At 53.2% G+C, this 25,354-nt stretch overlaps 1 protein-coding gene across 1 annotated transcript in view; it reads left to right on the forward strand.

Moving 5' to 3' along the window:
- Positions 1-25,354, forward strand: part of ITGAE (integrin subunit alpha E) — a 74,005-nt gene that overhangs the window by 9,795 nt on the left and 38,856 nt on the right. Inside the window, exons 3-13 of the mRNA XM_063628408.1 lie at positions 1,238-1,358; positions 15,482-15,573; positions 18,096-18,163; positions 18,561-18,678; positions 18,904-19,068; positions 19,775-19,890; positions 20,508-20,659; positions 22,179-22,332; positions 22,921-23,071; positions 24,138-24,205; positions 25,049-25,193. Coding sequence (XP_063484478.1) covers positions 1,238-1,358; positions 15,482-15,573; positions 18,096-18,163; positions 18,561-18,678; positions 18,904-19,068; positions 19,775-19,890; positions 20,508-20,659; positions 22,179-22,332; positions 22,921-23,071; positions 24,138-24,205; positions 25,049-25,193 — 1,350 coding nt within the window. The remainder of the gene's footprint in view (positions 1-1,237; positions 1,359-15,481; positions 15,574-18,095; positions 18,164-18,560; positions 18,679-18,903; positions 19,069-19,774; positions 19,891-20,507; positions 20,660-22,178; positions 22,333-22,920; positions 23,072-24,137; positions 24,206-25,048; positions 25,194-25,354) is intronic.

Consider the following 25,354-nt stretch of genomic DNA (forward strand, 5'->3'; position numbering starts at 1 on the left):
AAAGAAAGCTGAGGGTAATGATAGGGCTCGTGTTACTTGTCCATGTTTTCTAGAGATCACTGTCCTGCTCTGCTTGTTGTCAAATGTCTGAAAACGTTTTATAGGTTGTGTCCAGTATTCCAGTTGTTTATGGTGAAAGAATTAATCCAGTACCAATTATTTCTTCATGGAAAGGCCAAATAAGGGACAGTTTGAGAACCAATATAGTGATAACAGATTATAACCATTGAATAAAATAGAATTCACGACCCTATTCTGCTGTAAATTAAAAAATCACAGAAATGAGAAGAAGAAAGACGTAAGGCTTCTGTCGCTCAGTATAATGATTTTTGTTGTTGTTGTTTTGAGACGGGGTCTCGCTCTGTTGCTCAGGCTGGAGTGCAGCGGTGCAATCTCGGCTCATTGCAACCTTCGCCTCCCAGGTTTAAGCGATTCTCCTGCCTCAGCCTTCTGAGTAGCTGGGATTACAAGAATGTGCCACTGCGCCCGGCTAATTTTTGCGTTTTTAGTAGAGACGGGGTTTCATCATGTTGGCCAGGCTGGTCTCGAACTCCTGACCTCAAGTGATCCGGCCGCCTCGGCCTCCCAAACTGCTGTGATTACAGGCATGAGCCACTGGCGCGCGGCCTGCATAATGATTTTTGGGATTCATCATGCTGCTGTATCTGTTGTTGATTCCTCTTTGGATTCTACTGTAGGAATATACCACAGTGGGTTTTTCCAGTCTCCTGTTGATGGACATTCGGGTCGTTTGCAGTTTGGGGCTCTTCCGAATAAAGCTGGTATAAAACATTCTTGTGCAGGCAGTTTTAGGGATACATGTTTTCTCGTGGGTTGCTTGAAGGGGGTACATAGAACATATGCAGGCCCTCTTCCTGGGGCTCACAGTCTACTGTAACTTCGATACAAGATGCGGTGACGTGAGTACACGCTGTGTGTCAGGTGCGGAAATGACAGTAAGAGGTGTGAGGAGGTGGGAAGTGCTTCTTTGGGAAGAGCTGGGGCGGCTTCTTAGAGGAGGGGGGCTCGGGTACTGGTACAGCTTGGTTTAGTGTAGGAGGATCAGAGGCTCTGGGGCAGATACACCTGTGTCTAGTCTTTCTCTCTTGCACACACATAAAGATCCTTGGGGAGTCTCACTTTTCTCAGCTGTAGAACGGGGTTCATGACGCCACAGGATTTGCTGGAATAATGGGAGTAAAAGGCCTCTTTCATTAAACGCTCCTTTTCCCCGCAGGCCTGGCCCTGCTGGCCGCTTTCAATGTGGATGTGGCCCGGCCCTGGCTCACGCCCAAGGGAGGTGCCCCTTTCGTGCTCAGCTCCCTTCTGCACCAAGACCCCAGCACCAACCAGACCTGGTGAGTAGGACCGGTGGGCGGGAGGCTTTCAGATGGAGGGGGCTTCCGGGGAATCTGAGCTGGGCCCCAGAGACGGCCATGGCACCCCACCCCACCCCACCGTCAGGAGAGGAACTCCTTTCTCTTTCAGAAGGGCATGCAGGAGAAAGAGAGAAGGCGTGAGAGAGGCTGTGGGCATCGGGACAGTCTGTGGGGTCCACGGAACCCCAACCTCACGCCTCACTGGGCCTCTCCCTGCTCCATTGCCTAGGGGGAGGGTGGACTTAAAGACAATTTTAAAATAAAGCATATTAAGGCTCTTTTGTTCCTTATGGAAGTAACACGTGTTCAATCTAGAACATTTGGAAACAAAAAATAACAAAGAAAAAAGTGGGCCTGGCACCGTGGCTCAAGCCTGTAATCTCAACACTTTGGGAGGCTGAAGCTGGAGGATTGCTTGAGGCCAGGAGTTCAAGACCACCCTGGGCAACATAGTGAGGCCCCCAACTCAAAAAAAAACAAAAACTATCTGGGCATGGTGGTGCCCGCCTGTAGTCCCAGCTACTCGGGAGGCTGAGGCAGGTGGACCACTTGGGCCCAGGAGGTCAAGGCTGTAGGGAGCCGTGATTGCACCATTGCACTCCAGCCTGTCTCCAGAACAAAAACCCTGAAACTACGAGGCACAAGAGTGTAGTGGGTAAGAGGTAGGCTGTGGTTCTGGCACCCAGGGTTCAGTGGCAGCTTCACTGTGTATTTGCTGTGCAGCCTGAGCAACGTGCTCAGTTTCCCTTCTCTGCAATCAGCGTGGGGATTTACCTACTTCACAGGATTGTCGCAAAGACTATTTGAGATAATGCAGGTAAAGGGATTAGCACAATTTCTGCCGGGTGCGGTGGCTCACGCTTGTAATCCCAGCACTTTGGGAGGCTGAGGTGGGTGGATCATTTGAGGTCAGGAGTTCGAGACCAGCCTGGCCAACACGGTGAAACCCCGTCTCTACTAAAAATATAAAACTATCCGGGCGTGGTGGTACACGCCTGTAGTCTCAGCTGCTCGAGAGGCTGAGGCAGGAGAATTGCTTGAACCTGGGAGGTGGAGGTTGTAGTGAGCCAAGATCATGCCATTGCACTCTAGCCTGGGCAACAGAGCAAGACTCTGTCTTAAAAAAAAAAAAAGGGCTTAACACAATTTCTGGCCACATTAATGCTCAATAAACATTACTTTACATTTTTTAAATATCATCTATACCCACCTATTAGATAAGAAAATATAAAATCCACCAACATTGCTGGTAAGGTTGCGGTGAAATAGGGACGTGTAGGAGTGTGAATTGCTATCACCATCTTGGAGGGCAATTGTGCCATATCTGGTAAAGTTGAGGATGCACGTGGCCTCTGACAATTCCACTCCCCGATCCCAGCTTTAGAGAAATTCTCAGACACATATAAAAATGTTTGTGTACCGCGTGCAGTGGCTCACACCTGTAATCCCAGAATTTTGGGAGGCCGAGGCCGGTGGATCACCTGAGGTCAGGAATTTGAGACCTAGGCTGGCCAACCTGGCGAAACCCCGTCTCCATGAAAGATACAAAAAAAAAAAAAAAAAAAAAAAAAAAAAAATTAGCTGGGTGTGGTGGTGGGCGCCTGTAATCCCAGGTTCTTGGGAGGCTGAGGCAGGAGAATTGCTTGAACCCAGGAGGTGGAGGCTGCAGTGAGCCGAGATCATGCCATTGCACTCCAGCGTGGGTGACAGAGTGAGACTCTGTCTCAGAAAAAGAAAAACAAACAAACAAAATGTTACCAACAAAAAATGTTTGTGGTAGCATTGTTTGGAATCATGAAAGACTGACAATATTCCTCATTAGGAAAACGAGAAAAATACTGATATGACTCATACAATGCGATACTAAAAGCAGATCCCCTGAATGAAGTCAGTGCAATGGTTATTTACCTGGATCCGTCTAGAAACATACTGTGAGTTGAAAAAGGCAAGTTGTAGAATTTAATATACAAAGGTTGGCGGGTGCAGTGGCTCACCTGTAATCCCAGCACTTTGGGAGGCCAAGGCGGGTGGATCACATGAGCCCAGGAGTTCGAGACCAGCCTGGGTAAGAGTGAGACCCTGTCTACAAAAAAAGATTAAAAAATCAGCCAGATGTGGTGGCTTAAGCCTGTAGTCCGTCCCAGCTACTTGGGAGGCTGAAGTGAGAGAATTGCCTGAGCCCGGGGGGGTTTCGAGGCTGCAGTGAGCTGCGATTGTGCCACTGCACTTCAGCCTGGGTGACAGAACGAGACCCTGTCTCAAAAAAAAAAAAAAAAAAGTAAGTAAGTAAAATATGCATTCCCTCAGATGGCGATGGTGGCCGTGTGCATCAGATGTAGGAGTATGTCTGTAGTTAGGAGAAGCTCTGGTGTAAAGGGTCATGAGATCTGAGGCTCATTTCAATTTCCCATGTTGTCATCAAAATGACTTTTATTTATTTACCTATTATTTATTTATTGGAGACAGAGTCTTGCTCTGTCGCCCAGGCTGGAGTGCAGTGGTGCAATCTCAGCTCACTGCAACCTCCGCCTCCCGGGTTCAAGTGATCCTCCTGCCTCAGCCTCCTAAGTAGCTGGGATTACAGGTGCCACCACCAGGCCTGGCTAATTTTTTGTATTTTTAGTAGAAACAGAGTTTCGCCATGTTGGCCAGGATGGTCTTGAACTCCTGACCTCAAATGATCTGCCCACTTTGGCCTCCTAAACTGCTGGGATTACAGGCATGAGCCACCGCACCTGTTCCCAAAATGACTTCTAGAGCTGTGTCGTTTTAAAGCCAGATCTGGTCAAGGTTTATGTGTTATGTATTGCTGTTATGTCTCTGACATTGATTTCAATCCAAAGCAGTGATTTCTCCCCCCTTTTTTTCTGGGTGGTCATAGGGCTTTTCCTGTGCATACTGTCCCGCTGAGCGGGCCCAGCCTAGGACGGTTACCTCCTCATCCTACCCCAGCCCACCCGATTGCTTTGCTTCTGGTCAGTGGTCAAGGGTTTCCTTCATACCCAGCACACTGGAGCAAGTGAACCCAGGGTTCAAACAGGCACTGGGGGCAGAGCCAGGTGAGGAGCTCAGGGTTCCTGGCTGGGCAGGGCAGGAGCTTTGCTTGACAGACGATGGGTGGGCAGTGGTGGCTCCTGAGGCAGCCTCATAGGCCCTGGGACTTGGGCCTTGACCCTGACAGCCAGGCAGACTTGGATCCTGTGATACTGTGAAATGTATATTTGGTATTCCAAGACTAAATATATGTTTTACAATATAACAAATAAAAATATATTTGGTCTCAAAATAAACATTTGGTCCCATTTTCTGGCATACACACCTACAATCTTTGGAATCTCCAAAGTAATAAATGTCTTTCTTTGTTAATGAGTTGACAGGGGACTGGCAGCCCCCAGATAGCTTCAAAATGGGGGCTGGTCACTGGAGAGAACCAGGCAGGATGAGAGGGTTGGGACTTTCAGCCCCACACCCCTCTTCTGGGAGAGGAGAAGGGCTGAAGGTTTAGTTGATCACCAGTGGCCAATGATTCAATCATGCCTATGTAATGAGGCCTCCATAAAACTCAAAAGGACAGGGTTTGGGGAGCTTCTGGGTAGCAGAACATGTGGAAGTTTCTGGAGGGTAGCCCCCAAGAGGGCATGGAAACTTTGCCCCTCACCCCCACTTTGCCTTATGCATCTCCTCATCTGTATCCTTTGTAATATCTTTTTTTTTTTCTTTTTGAGGCAGAGTCTTGCTCTGCCACCCAGGCTGGAGTGTGGTGGCGCACTCTCAGCTCACTGCAACCACTGGGTTCAAGCGATTCTCCTGCCTCAGCCTCCCTAGTAGCTGAGATTACAGGCGCCCGCCACCACGCCCATCTGAGTTTTGTATTTTTAGTAGAGATGGGGTTTCACCAATGTTGGCCAGGCTGGTCTCGAACTCCTGACCTCGTGATCCGCCCGCCTCGGCCTCCCAAAGTGCTGGGATTACAGGCATGAGCCAAGGCACCCGGCTTGTAATATCCTTTATTTATTTATTTATTTATTTATTTATTTATTTATTTATTTATTTATTTTTGAGACGGAGTCTCGCTCTGTCGCCCAGGCTGGAGTGCAGTGGCGCGATCTCGGCTCACTGCAAGCTCCGCCTCCCGGGTTCACGCCATTCTCCTGCCTCAGCCTCTCTGAGTAGCTGGGACTACAGGCGCCCACCACCACGCCCGGCTAATTTTTTGTATATTTAGTAGAGACGGGGTTTCACCATGTTAACCAGGATGGTCTCGATCTCCTGACCTCGTGATCCGCCCGCCTCAGCCTCCCAAAGTGCTGGGATTACAAGCGTGAGCCACCACGCCCGGCCTGTAATATCCTTTATAATAAACCAGTAAATGTAAGTAAGGGCTTCTCTGAGTTCTCGGAGCCACACTAGCAAATTAATCAAGCCCAAGGAAAGGGTCACAGAAACCCTGATATATTTGTTTGGTCACAAGCACAGGTAAAATAACTGGGGACTTGTGATTGGCCTCGGAAGTTGGGGGCAGTCTTGTGGGACTGAGCCCTCTACCTGTGAGGTCTGATGTCACCTCCAGGTGGAGCATGTGGGAATTGAGTTGAACGTGAGGACCCTCAGCTGGAGCTGGCTGCCGAAGGACTGCTTGCCTGGTGTGGAGGGAAAACCCCACCCACCTGGGGTCCCTGGACTGTTCTGTGTTGTGACAGTTGCAGGGGAAACAGAGCTCGATGCTTCCTACATCATTAGAGAGTCCTTTCTGGATCCTGGTTTCATCTGTGCAGTCAAAAGTCTGGTCACTGCCAGGCGCGGTGGCTCACGCCTATAATGCCAGCACTTTGGGAGGCCGAGGTGGGCAGATCACTTGAGGTCAGGAGTTTGTAATCAGCCTGGCCAATATGCTGAAGCCCCGTCTCTACTAAAAATACAAAAATTATCAGGGCATGGTGGCGCACACCTGTAGTCCCAGCTGCTCTGGGGGCTGAGGCAGGAGAATGGCATGAACCTGGGAGGCGGAGCTTGCAGTGAGCCGAGACTGCACCACTGCACTCCAGCCTGGGCAACAGAGCGAGACTCCGTCTCAAAAAAAAAAGAAAAGAAAAAAGTCTGCTCACCATTAGATTTAAGTGGTTAGGATGGGGCCAATTCATTCATTCATTCATTCATTCCTTCATTCATTCATTCCTTCATTCATTCAGCAAGTATTGATGGAGCATTTACTCAGTACCAGGCAATATTTGGGGAATAAGAGGGAGACATGGTCACTGCCTTCATGAGGCTCCTGGGCTCATGAGGGAAACAAGCTAGACGATGACAAGAGTGACAACAACCCCACCAAATAACAGCTCCGTTGGGGGACGTCCGAGGTACGGGGGGTGCATCAAGGCAGGTGTGTTCATCAGCGTCTACTAGGATTTGCAGGGTGACTGGGAATTAGCATGAGAAGGAAAGGGAAGGGGATGGCAGGCACCGAGAACAGCTTGGTCAGAAGCCTGGAGGCCGGCTAAGGTCAGGAAACTGAGAAAATGATGTGTGGCTAAAGCTGAGAGTGATGAAAAGTAAGCTGGGAAAGCGGGTGGGGGGGGGGGTGCGGTGCCTCGTCACCCAGGCACTGAGGGTTTGGAGGAACTAGAAGGTCTGAAGCCGGGAGGGGCGGTGAGGTTTTTAGGGAGTTTTGTGTTGCAGGAAGATGAATTAAAGGTCCAGATTGTGTTTGGTTTGGGTAAAATTTTATCAACATATGCCATACAGAAGAATGCACACCCGGCTGGGCGAGGGGGCTCACGCCTGTCATCCCAGCACTTTGGGAAGCCGAGGCGGGTGGGTCACCTGAGGTCAGGAGCTCGAGACCAGCCTGGCCAACATGGTGAAACCCCCGTCTCTACTAAAAACACAAAAATTAGTCGGGCGTGGTGGCGGGCACCTGTAATCCCAGCTACTTGGGAGGCTGAGGCAGGAGAATCGCTTGAACCCGGGAGGCGGAGGTTGCAGTGAGCCAAGACCACACCATTGCACTCCAGCCTGGGCAACAAGAATGAAACTCTGTCTCTCCAAAAAAAAAAAAAAAAAAAAAATAGAAGGAAAAGTGCACACCTCATAAGCATGCAGCTCAGTGAACATCCACAGAGTGAAGCAGCATGCAGATCCAGGGCGCGTGAGCTGCCGCGCCTAAGCCCCCTCTAAGCCCTGCACTCCCTTCCAGACACATCTGCTGCCAAGAGTAACCTCCAGCTGACTTTCATCTCCGTGCATTAGTCTCGCCTGGTTTTGAATTTAATATCAATGAGGCATACAGTGTGTGCCCCGCTACGTCGGGCTCCTCTCTCTCCACGTAAGGCCTGTGAATTTCATCCATCGTGTTGCCCGAGGCGGTACTTCTTCTGGTTGCCAGGGTTACATTGCGTCAACAGTACTGATGATTGGCATTTGGGCAGTTTCTTTGGGCTGTGATGAATAGCAATGATGTGCACCTCCTTTTGATGGATGAATGTTCTTTTTTTTTTCTTTTTTTACCCCTCAGAGTTGATCCCAAAGAATGTACTCATTTTGGGGGAGGGCATATGTGCTCAGGAGTGCAACTGCTGGGTCAGAAGTTACGCAGTTGGTTCTGCATTCAGTTTTCCAAACTGTTTGCAGGGCGTGAGCAGGTTTTAGTCAGCGTTTTCTGTAACTGTCTCCTGCCCAGTTCCCTCCCACCAATACCCCAGTGACCCCACGTCTCAGCTCCAGGTCCCACCGATGTTCACAGCCCCTCCCTCAGAAGCCCAAAGGCCAGGGTGCAGGAGAGAGTTTGGAGCCGTGGCGCAGAGGGCTCTGAGTCCACCAGGGGCTGGGGGAGGGCCCAGCGGGGCTCCCTGAACAGCAAACCTCCCTGAACACCTGCTGAAGCAGAGAGGGGCTACCAGGCTTGCACGTGCTGGGGAGGAGGATGTGGTGGGAGGCACTTCGGGTTTCTGCTGCAGATGGTGGGGCCCGAGACCACGGGCATGTCGCACAGGGCAGGAAGTGCACTGGCTGGCCGACTCGGCCCTAGAAAAAGGAAGGGGCTGGGCTCTAGCTGGGTTCCAGCTCCCACATCGGTGGGACCTGGAGCTGAGACATGGGGTCACTGGGGTATTGGTGGGAGGGAACTGGGCAGGAGACAGTTACAGAAAACGCTGCCTGTCAGTCACATTGTCTCTCTTAAAATGTAAGAGACCAGGGCTGGCAGCATCATGGGTTTTGGTTGCCACAGAAGGTATGTGTGGGACAGACAGCAGACATGGAAATAGACCCTGGGGGCCGGGCACGGGGGCTCACACCTGTAATCCCAGCACTTTGGGAGGCTGAGGCCGGCAGATCACTTGAGGTCAGGAGTTCAAGACCAGCCTGGCCAACATATAGTGAAACCCCATCTCTACTAAAGATACAAAAAAAAAAAAAAAAAAATTAGCTGGGCATGGTGGCAGGTGCCTGTAATTCCAACTACTCAGGAGGCTGAGGCAGGAGAATCACTTGAACCCGGGAGGTGGAGGTTGCATTGAGCCGAGATCATGCCATTGCACTCCAGCCTAAGCGACAGAGTGAGACTCCGTCTCAAAAAACAAACAAAGAAAAAAATACTAAAGAAATAAATAAAGGCAGGAGATGGACAAGGGTTGCTGGGCTGTACCCAGCTCAGGGTGTAATAGGACCCCTGTGGCTGTCAGCTGATGGCTAGTCGTCTGTCAGAGCTGGTCGGTCAATGGTTTGTCAGTCACGTGGTCAACAAACCTGCAGACTCCTGGCAGTGGCGGATAAAAGGTGTGGGGAGCAGAGGTAGCTCAGAGGGCCCAGGCCATGTCATTGCATGATGGCGACATGAATGGCAATCTTGGGATCTGCAGTGCACACCCTGCACAACTGTTCATGATGGCCTCCTGGGAACACGCAGTCCAGGTGGGAAGAAAGGGTGGGGGTGGGGTGTTATAGTCAGGGCTGCTGCAGGGCCTGGAGGGGATCAGGCTGCACTTCCTTTGGGAGGGCTTCCTGAGGGGCTGGGGTTTGGGATGATTTGTCTGCAGGAGGAGGCATCGCAGGCAGAGGAAACAGTCCTGGCAGAGGACTGAGGAGGAGGGAGACTGGAGGCGGGTCCAGGCCTGCACCTACCCCACCAACACGGGGTCTGCCGTGGAGCCCAGTTTTGACCCCACCCTTCATGGGGGAACAGGGAAGGAGATTCTGGGTCTAGGGCTGAGGTCGGGGCTGGGGAGAGAGGCAGGGTTGCTAAGGAAGCGACCTAATTTGGGGGCTCAGCTGCAGAGCCGGAACAGAGGAGCAGCTCTCTGCTGCACCCAGCCCTCCGCCCCTCAGCCCTGCCCCAGATGAGTCCCCTTAGCTGTTACCTGGGCTGTTGTTCAGTAGCCACTCAACAAATACTTACTGAGCCCCTGTTCTGTGCCAGGCATTGCTCCAGACCCTGGGAATAACATGGTGAAGAAGATAGACAAGATCCTTCGGGACCTACTGCCTGGTGGAGAAGACAGATAATAGGCACTATCAGATGATGACAGGTTCTGAGAAGGAAATCAAACAGGGTGATGCGAGGCAGAGTAACTGGGTTGTGAGGCGGGGCTGGGTAGAGAAAGCACTTATGAGGAGGTGACAGGTGAGGCTGGGGAAGGAGAATAAGCCAACCTTGGGGAGAGTGGAATTTGAGGGCTCTGGGCACAGGAAACGGCATGGTGGAACGAACAGCACGGTGGAAGAAACAGTGCCGTGGAGGGAACAGCACGGTGGAGGGAACAGCACAGTGGAGGGAACAGCGCCATGGAGGGAACAGCACGGTGGAGGGAACAGCACGGTGGAGGGAACAGCGCCATGGAGGGAACAGCACGGTGGAGGGAACAGCGCCATGGAGGGAACAGCACGGTGGAGGGAACAGCACGGTGGAGGGAACAGCGCCGTGGAGGGAACAGCACGGTGGAGGGAACAGCACGGTGGAGGGAACAGTGCCATGGAGGGAACAGCACGGTGGAGGGAACAGCACGGTGGAGGGAACAGTGCCGTGGAGGGAACAGCGTGGTGGAGGGAACAGCGTGGTGGAGGGAACAGCACGGTGGAAGGAACAGTGCCGTGGAGGGAACAGCACGGTGGAGGGAACAGTGCCATGGAGGGAACAGCGCCATGGAGGGAACAGCACGGTGGAAGGAACAGTGCCGTGGAGGGAACAGCGTGGTGGAGGGAACAGCGTGGTGGAGGGAACAGCACGGTGGAAGGAACAGTGCCGTGGAGGGAACAGCACGGTGGAGGGAACAGTGTGGTGGAGGGAACAGTACCATGGAGGGAACAGCACGGTGGAGGGAACAGCGTGGTGGAGGGAACAGTGCCGTGGAGGGAACAGCGTGGTGGAGGGAACAGTGCCGTGGAGGGAACAGCGTGGTGGAGGGAACAGTGCCGTGGAGGGAACAGCGTGGTGGAGGGAACAGTGCCGTGGAGGGAACAGCGTGGTGGAGGGAACAGTGCCGTGGAGGGAACAGCGCAGTCGAACGAACAGCTCGGTGGAGGGAACAGCATGGTGGAAGGCCTGAGGCAGGAAATGCTGGCACTGGTCGCCCAGGAACTGGGGCTGCCACTGACAGAAGGGACAAGGTGTAAACTACATGAGTGGGCCAGGTGCTGTGGCTCATGCCTGAAACTCACTGTAACTCACTGGGCTCACTCCCAGCCCTTTGGGAGGCCAAGGCAGGAAGATTACTGGAGCCCAGGAGTTCGAGACTAGCCTGGGCAACATGGCAAAACCCCGTCTCTACAAAACATAAGAAAATTAGCCAGGTGTGATGGCACGCCATCTGTGGTCCCAGTTACTTGGGAGACTGAGGTGGGAGGATCGCTTGAGCCTGGGAGGTCAAGGCTGCAGTGAACCGTGATCACGTCACTGTACTTCAACTTAGGTGACAGAAGGAGACTCTGTCTTAAAAAAAAAAAATCACGCGAATAAATTAAAAACCAAATAAATGGGCCAGGCACGGTGGCTCACTTCTATTAATATAGAAGTTTTCTTGTAGTTTTGGAGGCCAGAAGTCTGAAAAGGTGTCAGCAGGGCTGGGTCCCTTCTAGAAGCTCTGGGGGAGAATCTGTTTTCTTGCCTTTTTTGGTTTCTAGAAGCTACCTGCATTCCTTGGCTCACAGCCCCCTCCTCCTCCTTAAGCCTGAAGCATAGTAAGCTTTGCGTCTTTCTCCGACACTTTGGAAGGCCAAGGCGGGAGTGCTTGAGCCGAGGATCAGCCTGGGCAACACAGTGAGACTTCATCTCTATAAACAAATGAACAAAATCAGCTGGGCACGGTAACTCGCTCCTGTAGGCCCAGCAACTTGTGAGGCTGAGGTAGGAGGATCGCTGAGCCTGAGGTCAAGGCTGCAGTGAGCCGTGATCACACTACTGCACTCCAGCCTGGACAACAGAGCAAGACTCTACCTAAAACACAAACAAACCCCACAAAATAACAGGCGGCTATTACCATTGACAAGGCAGGACAATGATGGAAGGAGCATTTGGAGAAGAGCTGCTTTCTAGAAATAATTTGGAGAGTCGGGTGCGGTGGTTCGTGCCTGTAATTCCAGCACTTTGGGAGGCTGAGATGGGTGGATCACTTGAGGTCAGGATTTCAAGACCAGCCTGGCCAACATGGTGAAACCCTGTCTCTACTAAAAATATAAAAATTGGCCAGGTGTGGTGGCTCACACCTGTAATCCCAGCAATTTGGGAGGCCGAAGTGAGTGGATCACCTGAGGTCAGGAGTTCAAGACCAGCCTGGCCAACATGGTGAAAACCCCATCTGTACTAAAAATACGAAAATTAGCTGGGCATGGTGGCAGGCGCCTGTAATCGTGGCACTTTGGAAGGCCAAGGCAGGAGAATCGCCTGAACCCAGGAGGCGGAGGTTGCAGTGAGCTGAGATCGCGACATTGCACTCCAGCCTGGGTGACAAGAGTGAAACTCCATCTCGAAAAAACAGAAAAAAAAAAAAAAAAAGAAAGAATTTGGAGAAAGAACCAATGGGGTTGGCAGGTGGAATGGATGTAGGGCACGAGTGAAAACATGACGGAAGCAAGGATACCTGCTGGGCTTCGCCTTTAGAACTTAGTTGTTGCTGATGCCATTTGCTGTGGGGGGAAGATGAGAAGAAGCAGGCTTGACAGGAAAGACCACAAGTTCTGTTTGTTTCCTATTGATGCTGTAACAAGTTACCACAAATGTAGTGGCTTACAACAACACAAGTTTATTATAATAATAATAATAATTATCATTTGGCACTCTTTCACACAGGCTGGAGTGCAGCAGTGAGATCTTGGCTCACTGCAACTTCCACCTCCCAGGTTCAAGTGATTCTCCTGCCTCAGCCTCCCGAGCAGCTGGGATTACAGGCATGCACCACTATGCCCAGCTAATGTTTGTATTTTTAGTAGAGACGGAGTTTTACCCTGTTGGCCAGGCTGGTCTTGAACTCCTGACCTCAGGTGATCCGCCTGCCTCGGCCTCCCAAAGTGCTGGGATGACGGGTGTGAGCCACTGAGCCCAGCTGTAAGTTTATTATCTTGTAGTTTTGGAGGTCAGAAGTCTGAAAAGGTGTCAGCAGGGCTGGGTCCCTTCTAGAAGCTCTGGGAGAGAATCCGTTTTCTTGCCTTTTTAGGCTTCTAGAAGCTGCCTGCATTCCTTGGCTCACGGCCTCCTCCTCCTCCTTAGGCCTGCAGCGTAACAAGCTTCACATCTTTCTCCGACTCTGATTCTCCTGCCTCCCTCGTAGAAGGACCTTTGTGATTACACTGGGGCTTTACAGCCCACCCGGGACAGCCCTGGGGGCTTCTGGGATGGGAGGGGCCTCCTTGGGAGGCTCCCAGCATTCCCTGCGGTCTCGCCGCTTCTCCCCTCTGCCTGCCTCATCGTCCCCCTGAGTCCCTGCGGCCCGCCTATGCCACCCTGCGGCCCCGTTTTCGGGGCCTCCCTCATAGAAGGACCCTTGTGATTTCACGGAGCCCACCCAGATAATCCAGGATAACCCCCCCATCTCATGATCCTTGATTTACTTAATCACATCTACAAAGTCCCTTTCGCCATAAAAGGCAACATATTCACAGGTTCTGGAGATTAGGATGTGGCCATCTTTGGGGGGCCATTATTCTGCCTACGATAGCAGATGGAGAGGTGGGAATTTCAGCCTTTATAGGTGTATTGAAGCTATGGGCTCGGAAGCGATCACTAGGGAGACTGTGCCGGCGAGGAAGACAGTGACCCAGCCCCCCGATCCTGGTGGCAGATAGAGGTCAGAACGCGAAGGCACCAGCGAAGGCCTGAGGAATGAGGAGAGTAGACGGAAATCTAGAAGAAAGTGTTTCAAGGAGATGGTTACTCATGTCTGGGGCTCCTGAGAGGTCGAGGAAGATGAGGACAGAGAGGGGTCCGTTGGATGTGGCATTGTGGGGACCCCTGGTGACCTTCACAGGAACTGACTCAGAGGGTGGGAAGTCAGCTTGGGGTGGGTTCAGTTGGGGATGGGCAGATGGATGCACAGGTGCAGACTTTCTTATTGTTCTGTAAGCCATGCCGATCCGTGAATATATTTCATAATGTATTAAACTGTAGGGTGATAGGAGTCGAGGAAGTGGAGATGGTATCTCATTTCCGCCCCCCATCCTATGCTCTTTAGTCTGTCCCAACCCACCAACCCACTGTAGCCACATCATGACCTTTTTTTCTTTTTTTTTGAGACGGAGTCTCGCTCTGTCTCCCAAGCTGGAGTGCGGTGGTGTGATCTTGGCTCACTGCAAACGCCATTCTCCTGCCTCTGCCTCCCGAGTAGCTGGGACTACAGGCGCCCGCCACCACGTCCGGCTAATTTTTTGTATTTTTAGTAGAGATGGGGTTTCACCGCGTTAGCCAGGATGGTCTCGATCTCCTGACCTCGTGATCTGCCCGCCTCAGCCTCCCAAAGTGCTGGGATTACAGACGTGAGCCACCGCGCCCAGCCTCATCATGACCTTTTGAAAGCACAGCTAATCATGCTCTTCCCCTTTATAAAGTCCTCCATGGCTTCCTACTGCCCTCCACAGAAAGACCTTGGATTTGGTTCACTGTTACCACCAAGCCCCCCGTCCCCTCCCCACCATCCTCTATGACAACCCCCAGAGCTCACTCTGTCTCAGGACAGCGCAGTTCTCCTGGGCAACGTGGATGGTGAGAATGTTGAGGCTGTCCCTGGAATCTGCCATCTCCCTGGACTGGGCCTGGGTGGGGGCAAGAAGTTTGCAGTCAGGAGGCACAGCTCTTGAGGCTGCCTTAATCAGGCTGAGGCAGCCACCCCCAAACCTCCAGTTCATTTATTTATTTATTTATTTATTTATTTATTTATTTATTTATGAGACGAAGTCTCACTCTGTCCCCCACGCTGGAGTGCAGTGGCGTGATCTCAGCTCACTGCAACCTCCGCCTCCCAGGTTCAAGCGATTCTCCTGCCTCAGCCTCCCGAGTAGCTGGGACTACAGGCACATGCCACCATGCCTGGCTAGTTTTTGTATTTTTAGTAGACACGGGGTTGTGCCATATTGATCAGGCTGGTCTCAAACTCCTGACCTCAGGTGATCCACCTGCCTCAGCCTCCCAAAGTGCTGGGATTACAGGCGTGAGCTGCTGCGCCCGGCCTCCAAACCTCCAGTTCTGACGGACCCACAGGATGGGCACCAGCATACTCTTCTCAGGAACTAAGGCCAGGCAGGGCAGGCCCCCTGGGTGGCCCACCAGGAAGCCGGCACTGCCCCCCAACAGAACCAACCCCAACGCTGGTGGTTTTCTGGCCTCCCCATCCCTATCCCCACAAGAGAGCAGAGTTTTTAATTAACCATCAGTATCACCCCTTCTTTGTCAGGGTGGGCAGCAGGCAGAGAGGGGTTGCATTTAACCATTTCCTGCCTGGTGCTGTGTAGAAGCAGAGGTTGGGCAAATGTCTTCCCCATAATCCAGAGTCTGGGCTAGGAATCTGCCGGCCAGACAGGGAGCCTGTGAGCCCAGGCAACTGGAATGGGAAGGGTGCTGGGCAGGCAGCGAGGAGACAAGGAACGTCAGCCAGCTCAGCTTTGCAACCTCCCCTCCCACTCAGGCTCCTGGTCACCAGCCCCAGAACCAAGAGGACACCAGGGCCCCTCCATCGATGTTCCCTTGTCCAGGATGAAATCATTTGCCATCCTGTAGGTAAGTCAGCCCCAATTCCAGAGAATGCTCCCCAGGACCCCCTTGCTAGCAAAATCCCCCTCATCTAAACTCAAACCATTCCAACCCCAGCCTGCCTAATCCAGCCCGTTCACCCCTTGACTCTAGCATCACCCAGAGCAAGATTCCATCCCAATGCCCAGTCCCCACCCCAACCCAATCCTAATCCCCGGCCACCGTTCCTGATGCAATCCTAGCAACAGAAACGATACCTACAATGTATTGTGTACCCACCATGTGCCCGGCAGTCCTCTGAGTCATTCCGTTTTCATCCTCAAAACCACACCATTTATAGAGAGGAAGCTACAGTTCAGAGAATGTAAGTCTTTTGGTTGCCAATATGACCAAGTTCACACTTTTAGTGTTGGTGGCTGATTAGAAACTCTAGCCCTTCCTGATACAACTCATCACACCTCAGTGGAATTCACCCCCTACCTATTCAGTCTAACTGTGGCCATCCTAGTAACTAGCATGGGGCCTGACATATATTAGGTGCTCAATAAATGCCATTTGAATGAATGAATGAATGAATGAACCTGATTCACTCATTAAACTCTATCCATCCTACCCAATCAAACTCAGGTCACAGATTTACTGACAACCTCTTGGCCATATATATATATAGAATCCATGTCTGAGGCTGGGCGCCATGGCTCACGCCTGTAATCCTAGCACTTTGGGAAGCTGAGGCGGGTGGATCATTTGAGGTCAGGAGTTCGAGACCAGCCTGGCCAATATGGTGAAACGCCATCTCTACTAAAAATACAAAAATTAGCCAGGCATGGTGGTGCGTGCCTATAATCCCAGCTATTTGGGAGGCTGAGGCAGAAGAATCGCTTGAATCCAGGAGGTGGAGGTTACAGTGAGCTGAGATTGCATCACTGGACTCCAGCCTGGACAACACAGCAAGACTGTTTTAAAAAAAAATCCTGCCGGCCGGGCGCGGTGGCTCAAGCCTGTAATCCCAGCACTTTGGGAGGCCGAGGTGGGTGGATCACGAGGTCAGGAGATCGAGACCATCCTGGCTAACAAGGTGAAACCCCGTCTCTGCTAAAAATACAAAAAAAAAAAATTAGCCGGGCGTGTTGGCGGGCGCCTGTAGTCCCAGCTACTCAGAGAGGCTGAGGCAGGAGAATGGCGTGAACCCGGGAGGCGGAGCTTGCAGTGAGCCGAGATCGCGCCACTGCACTCCAGCCTGGGGGACAGAGCAAGACTCCGTCTCAAAAAAAAAAAAAAAAAAAAATCAGGCCGGGCGCGGTGGCTCACGCTTGTAATCCCAGCACTTTGGGAGGCCGAGGCGGGCGGATCACGAGGTCAAGTGATCGAGACCACGGTGAAACCCCGTCTCTACTAAAACTACAAAAAATTAGCCGGGCGTGGTGGCGGGCGCCTGTAGTCCCAGCTACTCGGAGAGGCTGAGGCAGGAGAATGGCGTGAACCCGGGAGGCGGAGCTTGCAGTGAGCCGAGATTGCGCCACTGCACTCCAGCCTGGGCGACAGAGCGAGACTCCGTCTCAAAAAAAAAAAAAAAAAAAAAAAAAAAAAAAAATCCTGCCGGGCGCAGCGGCTCACGCCTGTAATCCCAGCACTTTGGGAGGCCGAGGCGGGCGGATCATGAGGTCAGGAGATCGAAGCCATCCTGGCTAACACAGTGAAACCCCGTCTCTACTAAGAATACAAAAAGAAATTAGCCGGGCGTGGTGGTGGGCGCCTGTAGTCCCAGGGAGGACTTGGGAGGACCAGGGAGGACTCCGGAGGCTGAGGCAGGAGAATGGCGTGAACCCAGGAGGCGGAGCTTGCAGTGAGTCGAGATCGCGTCACTGCACTCCAGCCTGGGCGAGAGAAAGACGCTGTCTCAAAAAAAAAAATCCTTGTCTAAGAGGCACTCAGTTGAACAGACTCAATATCAGTCCAGTAGGGTTGACTGAGTGATTCCATGACTGAAAAATAAGACAGTATCCTGAGGCTGACAGTGGGGAGGACGAGGAAGGAGCTACCATTTCTGCCCCTGATGCTGGGGCAGTAAGATTCCCCAGGATGGGTCTGTGAGGCTGATGAGTTCCTCGGTCCACACAGCCAGTCCCGCTGGCAGTTCCTCGGTCCACACAGCCAGTCCCACGGTATCTTGCACATTCTTTGGCACTTATGTACCCACCAGGCAGTGCTTCTCCACCCACCTGCCCGACCAAGCCCACTGAGGAAAAGCAGCAGGTATCAGCTATTGCTGAACGCCCATCACCAGGCTCACAAGGCTGGGCACAGAGCAGACGTCAATGGACATGTGTTGAAAGGGTCAGCAAATGAGCCCCGGGGATGGGCACTCGGCCCTGAATGTGTCCAGTCCTGACCTTGGAGGCCCCCGTTCTAGCTTTCTAGAGGCTTCTCTGAGTGGCCAGCAGTTCCTCATGGGGGCCTGACCAAGGTGGCTCTGTGCCCTCTGACCTTAGCTTCGGGTCTCTGCCTCCCAGAGTCCCCTCCTCCTCACCGGGGCTTAACTTTTTCAGAGCATGTCCCCATCCCCAAGGGGAGGCACAGGGGAGTGACCGTTGTCCGGAGCCACCACGGTGTTTTGGTGAGTGCCTGAGCGAGAGGAGGGAGGGCCTCAGGGAGGCTGGTGCTAACCCTCGTGGTTGACCCTGGTGTTGAGACCGGTTCTGACTGGCGTGCTATTCCCGAGGCTGAGTCTAGCGTCTCCCTGGTGCCAACCCCAGGGCTCACTGTAGCTCTGACCACCTGTGCTGATACCAGGGCTGACCTAGGTATTCCCTGTGACCCAGCACACTCCTGCAGGTGTCGGCCTCAGCCTTGACCCCAGCACTGACTCCTACACCTGGTGAGGGGTGGGCCAGCCGTTCCTGTGCCCCCTGCCTGGTTGAGCCACTGAGTTCTGGAATGGGGGTGAGAATGTGGCTGTGGCTTGGGAACAGGGGGTGATCTGGTGTTTCCCTACCCTCTCTTCCCTCCCCCAGATATGCATTCAAGTGCTGGTCCGGAAGCCTCACAGCCTCAGCTCAGAACTCACAGGCACCTGTACCCTCCTGGGCCCTGACCTCCGTCCCCAGGCTCAGGCCAACTTCTTCGACCTTGGTAAGGATTGGACATTCACTGGCCTTGGATAGCTCCAAAGAGAGCTCCTTGGTCTCCAAGAAAAGGCACCAGCTCACGGCAGATGCAGTGGGACACAGACCCACAGTGGAGCAAGGCAGGGTTGAGGCGTCACATGAAAGGAATCAGGGCAGAACCATGTGTGAGTGTGCTCAGGCGAGGATGGAGCCTTTCTGACTCTGAGCTCTTCCATGTATGTTTTTAAAGAAAATCTCCTGGATCCAGATACACGTGTGGACACTGGAGACTGCTATAGCAACAAAGAAGGCGGCGGAGGAGAGGACGCGAACACAGCCAGGCGGCGCCGGGCTCTGGAGAAGGAGGAGGAGGAAGACAAGGAGGAGGAGGAAGACGAGGAGGAGGAGGAAGCTGGTGAGAAGAGGCAGATCTGGGTTGCTCTGAGTCTATCAGAGCCAACTCCTAGGCTGGCGGCCTCCAAGGGTGAGGTGTGCCTCAGTCTGAGAGATGGGGAGCAGTGGCTGGACTTTACAGGCCTGACCAGTACCAGCTCCACCCACTCTTTCTTATAAATGGGGAAACTGAGGCTCAGAGAGTGGTAGTGATGGGAATGGCTCACACAGCACGCAAAGCTTGACCAGGTTCTAGCTCTCTTTTTGAAGGGGGAGACAAAAGCTTCTCTCTTGGGGCAGGTGTGGTGGCTCATGCCTGTAATCCCAGCACTTTGGGAGGCCGAAGTGGGCGGATCACTTGAGGTCAGGATTTTGAGACCAGCCTGGCCAACATGGTGAAACCCCAACTATACTAAAAAATTCAAAAATTAGCCAGGCATGGTGGTGTGCACCTGTAGTCCCAGCTACTTGGGAGGCTGAGGCAGGAGGATTGCTTGAACCCGGGAGCCGGAGGCTGCAGTGAGCTGAGATCCCACCACTGCCCTCCAGCCTGGGCAACAGAGTGAAGCTCCATCTCAAAAAAAAAAAAAGCTTCCCTCTTGGGAGCTTCTCCAACTTCTTCCCTGAACTGAGCCCTCAGGGCTGCATGGGGGCATGTGCCCTATACATACTGCCCTCACATCTGCCTCACATCCCATGCCCACTCCTGACCTTTTTGTCTTGGCCAGGCACCGAGATTGCCATCATCCTGGATGGCTCAGGAAGCATTGATCCTCCGGACTTTCAGAGAGCCAAAGACTTCATCTCCAATATGATGAGGAACTTCTATGAAAAGTGTTTTGAGGTGGGCTTCCCTAAGAGCTGGTTATCACTTATCTATTGCTGAGAATTGCCCTACCTCAGAACAACAATCACCGCATTTGCTCACAATTCTATGGGTCAGATACTTGGGCTGGGCTCAGCTGGATGATTCTTCTCTCCATCTTGCCTGGAGTTACCCTGGAGCTGCAGGCATCTGGTTGCTTGACTGGGGCTGGATGGCCTAAGATGACCTCACTCACTTGTCTGGACCATGTGTCTTTAGCAGGCCAGCCCAACTTTTTCATGGCAGCAACATTCTAAGAGGGCCAGATCCAATGCATGCAAGTATTTTTCAAGTCTCTAATTACATCACATTTGCTGATGTCTCATTGGCCAAAGCCAGTCATATGGCCAATCTCATCGTCAGTATGGAGGGCACTACACAGGGAGCTAGGGAGAAGCCTGTGATTCACTGGGGGCCTTACTATCGCACCCTTCTCCACCCCGACTCGCTTAGAGATTTTGCTCTGCCTTAGCATCTCTTTCTGCCCAGGGATAAGGTAGAAGGAGTGGATTTTTCTGCTGCTTCCAGGGGGAGCCATTTCAGGGGCAGAGGTGGCAGTTCTTCCAAACTCCTGCCCTCCTGCCCATCCCCTGCAGTGCAACTTTGCCTTGGTGCAGTATGGAGGAGTGATCCAGACTGAGTTTGACCTTCGGGACAGCCAGGATGTGATGGCCTCCCTCGCCAGAGTCCAGAACATCACTCAAGTGGGGAGTGTCACCAAGACTGCCTCAGCCATGCAACACGTCTTGTGAGTGTGGGGGCTGCAGGAATTATTCTGGCCATGCTCAGAGTCTCTGTGGCATCATGCTTGGAGGAAGTGGCTGGACAGAACTGCAGGAGAAGAGAATTAGGGCTCCAGCCTTTCCCTGGCTGAGAGAGAACGTGAGGGATGATACCTCAAGGCTGTCCTCCAAAAAGCCTTCCAAAGACTCCCTCTTGTGAGAGGCAGGAGAGCAGAGTGCTCAGTGCACAGGCTGGCTGGGTTCAGATCTCAGCTCTGTGTTTGTTTGTTTGTTTGTTTTTGAGATGGAGTCTCGCTCTGTCACCCAGGCTGGAGTGCAGTGGCACCATCTCGGCTCACTGCAAGCTCCGCCTCCCGGGTTCACGCCATTCTCCTGCCTCAGCCTCTCGAGTAGTTGGGACTACAGGCGCCCGCCACCACGCCCAGCTAATTTTTTGTATTTTTAGTAGAGACAGGGTTTCACCGTGTTAGCCAGGATGGTCTCGATCTCCTGACCTCATGATCCGCCCGCCTCGGCCTCCCAAAGTGCTGGGATTACAGGCATGAGCCACCGCGCCCGGCCTCAGCTCTGGTTTGTGTCTGTGTGACCCCGGGCAAACTGAAGGACCTTGTGACCTGTGCTTCAGTTTCCTCACTTTAAAAATGAGAAAAATAGGCTGAGCGCAGTAGCTCATGCTTGTAATCCCAGCACTTTGGGAGGCAAACGCAGGTGGATCACCTGAGGTCAGGAGTTCGAGACCAGTCTGGCCAACATGGTGAAACCCCGTCTCTACTCAAACTACAAAGTTAGCTGGGTGTGGTGGTGGGTGCCTGTAATCCCAGCTACTCGGGAGGCTGAGGCAGGGAGAATCGCTTGAACTTGGGAGGCGGAGGTTGCAGTGAGCTGAGATCATGCCACTGCAGTCCAGCCTGGGCGACAGAGCGAGATTCCATCTGTCTCAAAAAATAATAATATAATAATAATAATAATAATAAATGAGAATAATAATAGTACTCACAGCTTGGAGCAGTGGCTTGTGCCTATAGTTCCAGCTACTCAGGAAGCTGAGGCAGGAGGATTGCTTGAGCCCAGGAGTTCAAGGATGCAGTGGGCCATGATCACACCACTGCACTCCAGCCTGGGTGACAGAGTGAGACGCTGTCTCTAAAAAAGAAAGAAAAATAATAGCACTTGCCTGATAGATTTTGACGCTTGGATGGGTTAAAATATACAATGTTTACAACAGTGCCTGGCACATGATAAGTGCCATGTGAGTATTATCTATCGTCTTAATATCATTACTTTTCCTGTACGCACACAAGAGGAATAGACTGCCAGCCAGCACCTTTCTGCTGGGAGCAGGTGAGAAGCAAGAACACCTGTGTTGCAGCCCTCCCTCTGCCCAGCCTCGCTGCGTGACTTAAGGGGGCATCACCCCGTTCTCTGAGTCTTTCGGGAGGATTGTGAACCCTCCCAATTCTGATACAGGTCAGAGAATAAAGTCTCTCCTGGAGCTCGGTCATCCCTTTACTCTCCCCTGCTTAGAGACAGCATCTTCACCTCAAGCCACGGCTCCAGAAGAAAGGCATCCAAGGTCATGGTGGTGCTCACCGATGGTGGCATATTCGAGGACCCCCTTGACCTTACGACAGTCATCAACTCCCCCAAAATGCAGGGTGTTGAGCGCTTTGCCATTGGGGTAAGAGCCAGGAGCCAGGAGGCACCTCCTGAACCTGCACAGCCTGGGGTGGGGGGGAGCCAGGGTTGTCGATGGGGGCTTTTCTGTAAGCAGCTTATCCAGACCCTGTTCTATTCACAAATGCTCCTCTTCTCCCCATGCCCTGTCATCCCAGAGAGGGCTCATTTCCCCATAGTGGTCACAGCTTACTGGCCAAATAGTGATGGGAGAGCCACAGGAAACACACCAAGGAAGGTTCCTGGAGGACCGTGATGCCAAGCTGAGTCCTGCCAGACAAACGGGAGTAGCTGGCCTAGGGCACAGGGGAGGCAGAGAAGGGCCTGCAGGCAGAGGGAACAGCATGTGCAGAGGTGAGGAGGAGCTTGGTGTGTTCAGAACAATATACTTGTTTTACACAGTTTTACCACTTTGGTAAAACTGGAATTTTGCCCAGAGTGTGTGCAGAACAGGGAGCAGGGAAAGGAGGAGAAAGGAAGGAAGGAGACAGGTAACGGAGGGCCCCAGAGGCCAGGTGGAGGGGCTCAGTTCTCTCCCTGCGACTGGGGAATCCAAGCGGCGCTGACTTGCTGACCCAGGCCCTCTGTGCAGGTGGGAGAAGAATTTAAGAGTGCTAGGACTGAGAGGGAACTGAACCAGATCGCCTCAGACCCGAATGAGACCCATGCTTTCAAGGTGACCAACTACATGGCGCTGGATGGGCTGCTGAGCAAACTGCGGCACAACATCATCAGCATGGAAGGTGAGGGCTCCGGGACCCACGCCACCGCAGGAGGCCCGAGCCTGTGCTCCAGCCCTGCCTCTGCCCCATCTTCATGTGGTTTCTCTGAGCAACTCCCATCATCTCCCTGAGCCTCAGCTCTTCCATGTCTAAAAAGGGAATGGCCGGGTGTGGTGGCTCACGCCTGCGATCCCAACACTTTGGGAGACAGAGGCGGGTGAATCGCTTGAGGCCAGGAATTCGAGACCCGCTTGGGCAACATGGCCAAACCCCATCTCTACTAAAACAAAAATTTGCTGGGGCCGGGTGTGGTGGCTTACGCCCGTAATCCCAACACTGGGAGGCCAAGGCCGGTGGATCACCTGAGGTCTGGAGTTCGAGACCAGCCTGGCCAACATGGTGAAATCCTGTTTCTACTAAAAATACAAAAAAATGTAGCCAGGTGTGGTGTGCACGCCTGTGATCCCAGCTACTCAGGAGCCTGAGGCAGAAGAATCACTTGAATTCAGGAGGCGGAGGTTGCAGTGAGCCAAAATTGCACACTGCACTCCAGGATGGGTGACAGAGCGAGGCTCCATCTCAAAAAAAAAAAAAAAATTAGCCGGGCGTGGTGGCGCATGACCTGTATTCCCAGCTACTTGGGAAGCTAAGGCACTAGGTCACTTGACCTCGGGAGGCGCAGGTTGCAGTGAGCTGATATTGAGCCATGGCACTCCAGCCTGAGCAACAGAGCGAGACACTGTCTCAAAAAAAAAAAAAAAAGCAACAATATCCCCAGGCCTCCTTGCGTCCCAGAATCTCCATGACGCTCTGATGAACTGAGCTGGTGCTGGAGAAACAAGGATGACTGGGGCATAGTCCCTTCTCCCAGGAGCTCACAGAGGAGGAAACTGAGGCCTAGAGAGAGTGAACTGCCCAGACAGTAGTTGCTCAAGGAGAACCTGGGTCTCTACCCTCAGCCGGGTGCTCTTCCTGTTAAACCAAGCATAGTTCCCTCTGGGAGTGAGGCCAAGCTGGACTGTCCCCTGACTCAGTTTCTCCCTTCACCTCGGCCCACAGCAGTCTCACTGGGCTTCTTGGCTTGCAGGCACGGTCGGAGACGCCCTTCACTACCAGCTGGCACAGATCGGCTTCAGTGCCCAGATCCTGGATGAGGTACGTGGCTGACTCAGCACCAGGCAGGCTTGCCCATTGGGGAGGGGCCCAGGACACCTAGGATTCAGGGACTCCTGCCTCCCATCCAGGGCTCTGCCCTACCTGTGGTGATTCCTCTAAAACAGCCATTTTATTTTATTTATTTATTTATTTTGAGACGGACTCTTGCTCTGTCGCCCAGGCTGGAGTGCAGTGGTGCAATCTCGGCTCACTGCAACCTCCGCCTCCCAGGTTCAAGCAAGTCTCCTGCCTCAGCCTCCCGAGTAGCTGGGATTATAGGCGCGTGCCACCATGCCTGGCTAATTTTTGTTTTCTTAATAGAGACGGGATTTCGCCATGTTGGCCAGGCTGGTCTGGAACTCCTCAGGTGATCCACCGGCTTCGGCCTCCCAGAGTGCTGGGATTACAGGTCTGAGCCACCGCGCCCGGCCTGAAAGAGCCATTTTAGGATAAAGGGAAACATTTCTGCTTGCTCACCTTAATCTGGACCACTGAGATAGACAAAAGGGTGGCCATATTGATTACAGGAGGTCCCTTTTTTCCGTGTGCTCAAACATCCAGTTGTTCCCCTGAATACAGACCAGTCAACAGGACTCGGCCTGGGTCAGCTTGCCAACCAAACTGCTTGCTTCTCCTGGAGGAGGGAGTGCAAGGGCACGAGGCAGGAGCCCAGTGTTGGCCATCTCACCTTCCCGCCTGCATCTCTGGCCAGGCGGGCACTAGACCACCGAACGCCCCCCTTCTCCCAGCCAGGTTAGCCGCGCTGGCCCAGAGACCCGCGGCCACCGTGGCCCGGCCCTGGGTCCCTCCCACTCATCTGGGCCCCATCCCCGTCCCCTTCAGCGGCAGGTGCTGCTCGGCGCCGTCGGGGCCTTTGACTGGTCCGGAGGGGCGCTGCTCTACGACACACGCAGCCGCCGGGGCCACTTCCTGAACCAGACAGCGGCGGCGGCGGCGGACGCGGAGGCTGCGCAGTACAGCTACCTGGGTGAGGGCGGGGCCTGGAGGTTACCTGGGGAGGGCGGGGCCTGGGAGCTGAGGAGCGAGGGGCCAGGAGGCTACCTGGGCGAGGGCGGGGCCTGGGGGGGGCTACCTGGGAGAGGGCGGGGCCTGGAGGTTACCTGGGGAGGGCGGGGCCTAGAGGCCACC

The sequence above is a fragment of the Symphalangus syndactylus genome, chromosome 20, assembly GCF_028878055.3.
Source record: "Symphalangus syndactylus isolate Jambi chromosome 20, NHGRI_mSymSyn1-v2.1_pri, whole genome shotgun sequence".
In the NCBI taxonomy this organism is placed as follows: domain Eukaryota; kingdom Metazoa; phylum Chordata; class Mammalia; order Primates; family Hylobatidae; genus Symphalangus; species Symphalangus syndactylus.